Source organism: Myotis davidii, unplaced genomic scaffold, assembly GCF_000327345.1.
Source record: "Myotis davidii unplaced genomic scaffold, ASM32734v1 scaffold21, whole genome shotgun sequence".
NCBI lineage: Eukaryota > Metazoa > Chordata > Mammalia > Chiroptera > Vespertilionidae > Myotis > Myotis davidii.
In genome coordinates, this window is record NW_006292573.1 from 187,687 (window position 1) to 195,158 (window position 7,472).

Sequence of the window (7,472 nt, forward strand, 5' to 3'; positions counted from 1 at the left end):
AAAATATATTTTTATTGATTTCAGAGAAGGGGAGAGAGATATAAACATCAGTGATGAGAGAGAATCATTGATTGGCTGCCTCTAGCATGCCCCACACTGGGGATCAAGCCCACAATCTGGGCATGTGAATTGACCAGGAATCAAACCATGACCTCCTGGTTCGTATGTCGACACTCAACCACTCAGCCATGCTGGCAGGGCCTGAGACTTAATTTTTTTTTTTTTACACAACATTATGTTTCTAAATTTCATTTATGCGCAAGTTTCTTCATTTTGATTGCTGTATAATATTTAATTATGTGAATATCCAGCATTTTACTTATCTCCTATCAGTGAAATAGCCAAAATATTTTCCAAAAATTCTTGTGTATTTCTATAGATAGTATTCACTTCTTGAGAAACATTTATCAGACATCAGTTTTAGCCCATTTAGTAGGTATAAATTGGTACCTTTCTCATTATGACTTTTATATATCTGATTCCTGATGGTTGTGTCTTTTTATATACTTATTGATCCTCAGTGTTCCCCCTTCTATGCAATCCCTATTTATGTATGCCTTTACCTATTTTTAGATAAAAATGGTTTTTTGATTAACAGACCTTTTTAATTTAAATGTCAGATGTATCAATCATTTACTTTTTGTCTTTTTTATTTTGAGAGTACGTTTATTAAAGCTGGGACAGTGAAGCAAGGAAGGGCTTAGGATAAAAGAAGGAACAGGAGAGAGCTTAGGTGGGCTGCTTTGGCTCACTGGGAGGCCCTAGAGACAGGTTCAGGGGGTTAGCCCAAAACGAGCTGCCACTGCTCATTGCTCCCCCGGTTGCAAATCTGGTGGGGACCTTTGAGTTTAGGAAATGCATTCCTGAATGGGGAGAAATGTGTGGGCATGCTCCTAGGAGGGAGAACACACCTACTTTTGATTTTTAAAATCTTCCTACTTCATAGTTATGAAGAGACGTTTTTATATTTCCTCTAAAATGTTTAAGGTTTTATCTTTCACATTTAAGTCTTTAATTCATCGGGAATTTATTGTTGTGTTCGGAGTGATAATGTGTTAATATGAATAACTAGAATAGCAAGCAGTAGTTTTCTAGAACATCCAAATAAATGAACATTGCCAGAATTTCTTAGAGTGCCTGGAAACCTCATGCCATGACCGTTTAGTTGACTTATTCTGGCATAACAATAAAAGTGATCCCATTGAATTTCTGTATTGCTGAAAGAGATGAAAACCAGTTGATAAAATGGTACTTTGCAAAGAGTAGCAATTCTTTAATAAGGTTCACTTGTTAGATGAGTGAACCTTATAGTAAACTGTCTTAATAGCAATAATGAGAAAAAAAACAGAAGGTAAAGAAGAATAGATGAAAGTTAAAGAAGAATGTGAAGAAAGAAGGTGATAAGAAATTTTGTGAATGTAACTATTGGAGAAACACTGGCTCAGCTTGTGCTTTATTAAAAGAGAATTTGGTTTATGATTTTGCATATTTTTATGATTCAATTTGGTGATGATATTCTAGATCAAGTTTCTAATAAGCACTTGGATTGTTTTCTAGTTATTTTTTTTTTCTCTCTTTGCTTCTTCGGCTGATTTCCTTTTCTACCATAATAGATTTTACTGTTTACAAATGCCACGTTATAAATTTTGGAATTTAGCCCTAACCGGTTTGGCTCAGTGGACTCAAGGGTCCCAGGTTCAATTCCAGCCAAAGGCATGTATAAATTTTGGAATTTAGTTAATAGTTTTATTTTCTCAACAAAATATGTTCTTAGAACTCTAAGCTGAATGTATATAGTTTTGTTTTATGAAGTATGATATAAAAGATGGCAGAATGATTTCCATGTGTGACATTTGTAATCACACCTTTGTAAAATAAATAAATAAAAGTAACATTAATGTTCACTAATACTATGTATAGCTGTTTTATGTGTATGTGCCAACCTGTTCAATATTTGTACATTGTTATATAAGTTACACATGTAAGATATACTTTCTCTTTTATTTTAAGGCTTTCTTCAATAATAAAAACATATGGAAGTCCTTTGAAAACACCATCAGTAGTTTATAGACAAAGGCTTTATGAATTACTGATTTTATTACCTCCTGAAACCTATGAAGGTATGTGTGTGCTTTATACCAAAGTGTTTTCTTGTTTGTCGCTAGTACAGTGCCGGGAAATAATAACTGAGTGAATTAATGACATGGCTGTTGTTTAGTGCCCTGTTTATAGGAAGTGTAGTAAGTTTAGTCTTAATCCATGTGTTTACCATTCTATAAAAAAATAAAATACTTTTTTTTTTGAAACCTTTTTCTTATCTTCTCTCTTTTGGGAAAAAAATGTCTACAGTTCTTCTGGGAGAGAATGAATAACAAAGATTAGTCTCAATTCTGTCCAGGGTTTTGTACAGAATATATAATGCAAATCTGTTAGAAATTTGGCCATTCCTAGTTTCCCTCTAGAGTGATTATCATATGCATTCTGTTCCACTATTCTATTCTTAACTCTGCCCAAATAGAAGTTTAATATTGAACTACTCAAGGTATAATTGATTTTATAATGTTTATAATGTAGGTTTTGCCCCAATAATTATGCTCAAAGATGTAAAATAAACTTGCCTCTATTTTAAAATTTGTCCTAAAACCTTCCTTGTAAATTTAAAATACAGTTTTAAGAAAAGCTGTGCCCTACTACTAAATAAGTCAAGTTGAAAATGATCACCATTTTGAACGTCTATATTATTTTAGTTTTAGTAATTTTCAGTAGCCAAACGCATTAAATTGATCATTACTTTATATCTATTTTTTGTAAAAATACATTTATTGGCTTATAGGCTTATTCTACAAATAAATGCAATATAATATGTACCACAGTAGTTCAAAATGTTAACTTACAGCTTCTGTATTGGCCTTTATCATTTTTGTGAATGGCATTGTTCCCCCCACCTCTCTTCATGGTTCATAAATATACCTAGCAAAATGTTTGAATTAAAGGAAGCATTTAGTCTGTACTTCTAAGGAACTGGGGCGAGGGGGCGGGGGGAAGGATACATTGCTATTTCTCAGAAAATGTATCCAAAGAACCATTTCTGTGTGCCAGGCACTGTGCTAACAATTGTATGTATTACATTGACTCTTGGACAACACTGGTTTGAAATGTATGGGTCTACTTATACAGGGAATTTTTTTGATAAATACTGTAAGTGTATTTTTGCTTATGATTTTCGGGGTATATTTTTAAAAGATATTTTATTGATTCCAGAGAAAAGGAGAAGGAGAAAGATAGAAATATCAATGATGAGAGAGAATCATTGATTGACTGCCTCCTGCATACTCCCTACTGGGAATTGAGCCTGCAACCCAGCATATGCCTCACTGGGAATCAAACCATGACCTCCTGGTTCATAGGTCAATGCTCAACCACTAAGGCACACTGGCCAGGCATGATTTTCTTAATAGTATTTTATTTTCTCTAGCTTACTTTATTGTAAAGGATACAGTATATAATAAATTTGACCTACAAAATATGTGTTAACTGACTTTATATTATTGGTAAGGCTTCTAATCAATAATAGGCTAATAGTAGTTAAGTTTGGAGAGAGTAAAAAGTTACACACAGATTTTTAGCTACTTGGGGGTCGGCACCTCTAATTCCCACATTGTTCAAGGGTTAACTGTGTTATCTTATCTTGGAATAATACAATGAGCTAGTTACATTTTCCTTACTTGACAGATAAAGTCACAGAGAGATTACAGAAACCAACTTAAGAACACATTGCTAGTAAATAATGGAATCAAGATTAAAAACATAGATCTGCTTCACACTGTACTGCCTTATCCATTTATAAGTAGCCTACTAGAAACTTACTAGTAATAAAAAGTCAAAGCTTAGTGATAAATGTGTCTCATTCTAAGCCGTCTCTCAATGCAGAAGTTACCTGCTAGATATCTAATAAAAGGCTTAGAGATAATTGTAATGTTTCATTGATCAGGTAGCTGTTAGGTTCTGGGAAAATCAATTCCCTTCAGACTTTTACATCCATTTTTACCATAGTATTTTGAAATTTATATTCAAATTGCAGATGAAAAATTGATTTTTTCAAGTCTTCATTAAATATTTAGCAATATTAGAATATCAACTTAAAACCTACAGTGTAACTTATGATAAACGATAACTTCTGATAAGTGATAGGACTCAAATTAAGGAGAAAAACAATGTCTTGTACTATCATCTCAGAATTGAAATTTGGGAATGCAATCAGTTGTCCTAAAGGAATAATGAACGTAACATTATATAATAGACATTTTTTTTTTTTAAATCTTCACCCGAGGATATATTTTTTATTGATTTTAGAGAGGGAGGGAGAGAGAGAAACATCGATCGGTTGCCTCCCACACGTGCTAAAAACAGGGATTGAACCTACAACCTGGGCATGTGCCCTGATCAGTAATCAGATCCACAACCCACAGTCCATATGCACGGGACAGTGCTTTAACCAACTGAGCCACACTGACCAGGGCAACAACTGTATAGATTTTAAATCAACCACAGTGTTCATTGGGAGACACAGTCCGGAATTAATATGAATTTCTTGAAAAAAGAAAAGCTACATTTACCTTTTCTTGTCTTTTTCAAGTTAATTTTTTTCTAACAAATTAAATAAATATAGTTTGTAGAAAAACAAAAATGAGGATGCATTAATATTTTTGTTTCGCCCTAGCTGGTTTGGCTCAGTGGATAGAGTGTTGACCTGCAGACTGAAGGGTCCCAGGTTCGAGTCCTATCAAGGGCACTTGCCTGGGTTGCGGACTCGATCCCCCGGGGGGGCGGGGGGGGAGTGCAGGAGGTAGCCAATCAATGATTCTCATCATTAATGGTTCTATTTCTCTCTCTCTCCCTTCCTCTCTGAAATCAATAAAAAATATATTAAAAAATAATACATATTTTTGCTTCAACCAAAAATAATTTGCCATTTCATGTCTGTCTTTTTTCCATCTTTACAACTAAGGAAATAAAATTAAGGATTTATCCTTAAGGAGTTTAATTTCTTTTTTTAATTTTTAAATAATTCTATTTCATAGATTTATGTAATGTATAGGGTGGAGCAAAAATGGGTTTATGGTTGTGAGTATGTGTAACAGTTTATTCTTGTATTATTATTTATTATTTTTCATATGAACAACTGTAAAATTACTTTTACCCACCCTGTATATGTTGCATAACAATCAGAACTTCACTGCAAGTATATCAGTTGACATTTTAAATAACAGCTCATACAATTATAACCTATAGTAATTTCTAAATTTTTAGCACAAAAGGAATAGTTGTCTTTAAAGTTATGCATCTAATGAAAATATGGCTAAGTAACAAAACAAGCTTAAAGTTCTGATTTTTAAAAAGTCCTGATGCTCTCAGTTGGTACAATGGGTTATCACAAAGTAAGTTTATACAATCCTATATAATAAAAACGTAACATGAAATCGACCGAACAGTGGAATGACCGGTCGCTATGACATACACTGACCACCAGGGCACAGGCGCTCAATACAGGAGCTGCCCCCTGGTGGTCAGTGCATTCTCACAAGAAGTGGGGCTCACAACTGGCAAGTGCAGCAGCGGTGGCAGGAGCCTCTCCCGCCCCTGCTGCACACAGGCGGTAAGAAGTGAGGAGTCCCAGACTGTGAGAGCCCTGGACTGCGAGAGGGATGTCCACCTGCCAGCGTAGGCCTGATCCCTGAGGGGTCCCAGACTGCAAGAGGGCGCAGGCGGGGCTGATGGACCCCCCACCCCCGTTCATGAATCTCGTGCACCGGGCCTCTAGTAAATTGTTTTTGTTAAATGAGACATTTTTTAAAAATATATATATTTTATTGATTCCCCACAGAGAAGAAGGGAGAGGGAGTAGACAGTTAGAAACATTGATGAGAGAGAAACATTGATCAGCTGCCTCCTGCACACCCTCCACTGGGGATGTGCCCGTAACCAAGGTACATGCCCTTGACTGGAATCGAACCTGGGACCCTTCAGTCCTCAGGCTGATGCTCTATCCACTGAGCCAAACCGGTTAGGGCTACATGAGACATTTTTAAGAATTAAGTAACTTTTCTTCATGATTGTCCAGCAGATGCAGACTTTTGTGATAATAGTGACTTTTCTGAATTTTACGCAGTAATAAGTGGGTTCTTAGTTTTTATTTACTATCTTAGTTTTGTTATGGATCTCCTTTAAGATCTTTTAATATTCTCAACACTGAAATTTTTTTCTCTTACACATCAGAAAGCCAATGGTGGGTTTCTACAATGAAAGCGTACTTGCATTTAACCCTTTGAGTGCCAACCAATATCCTAGGAACTATGCTAAAATTGCCAAGGCATTTTTGCTGATTTCACAGCAGTTTAGGAAAAAAATTATGAATTGCAAGTAAATGAAGTTACATATTCAAAAACTTAAGGAAACCTTTACTACATTTGTTTTCATCTTTGACATATATTGTTTGCTGATTTATTATAAAATACTAGTAGAAAAAAAATTTGAATGGCGCTCCCGGCACTTTTGGCGAAAGACAGGAGGAGCGTAGTCGCACTCCCCAGCACCCTAGGGGTTAAATTTAGAATTACCTTTATTTTGTTTGGGCGCAGTTGTGGAGCAGTCACTTTAAGAAAAAGAGATTTGCAGCTATTTTTATACTTAGCTGTACTTGCAAAATACCTTACATATTGTAGCACTAACAGAATTATTTTTCTGAGTACCATATGTTGGCAGTTAAACTTACACATTCCTTCATTAAGCCTTCAGTGATTTCCTGACCCCCCTTCCTAGTTCCTGTATATAACCCCTCCTTTCTCTAAACTTAGTAGGACTTAGTTTTCATCTTTTATGAATCACTAGAGGCCCGGTACACGAAATTCATGCGCGGGTATGGTCCCTAGGCCTGGCCTGCAATCAGGGCCACCTTCCCTGGCTGCCCAGAGCTGGCCCTGCTCCCCACCGCCATCCACCCCGATTACCTGTTCACCATTGGGCAATCAGAGCCTGACAGCTGGGGGAAGGGACTGAGAGATTGGCCGTTCCCACCCACTCGCCTGCCCTGCTCCCACCTCCACTGTGGCTCACCCTCTTTGTTGGGGCAACCGGTGGGGCGGGGGCCTTGGCCTGGTGCCACCCACTTCCCCTGCCACCCACCCCTGGTTCCCTGTTCACCATCGGGTGATCAGAGCCTGCCAGCCAGGGAAAGGGACTGAGAGGTGGTCAGTGCGCCTCATAGTGACTGGTCTAGTGGTGGTTCTGGTTGTTTTGCCATTAGGGTCAATTTGCATATTACCCTTTTATAATAGGACTAGAGGCCCAGTCATCCCTCAGGGGATGACTACCTGCTGGCTTAGGCCCGCTCCCTGGGGGATTGGGCCTAAGCTGGCAGTCAGACATCACTCTGGCAGCCCGGAAGCCCTCGTGGGATGTCCATTTGCCAGCGG

General features: G+C 37.2%; 1 protein-coding gene across 1 annotated transcript in view; it reads left to right on the forward strand.

The window, feature by feature from the left end:
* The window catches only part of HEATR5A (HEAT repeat containing 5A), a 96,637-nt gene that overhangs the window by 36,891 nt on the left and 52,274 nt on the right, over positions 1-7,472 (forward strand). Inside the window, exon 13 of the mRNA XM_015565486.1 lies at positions 2,011-2,120. Within this exon, the coding sequence (XP_015420972.1) occupies positions 2,011-2,120 (110 nt within the window). The remainder of the gene's footprint in view (positions 1-2,010; positions 2,121-7,472) is intronic.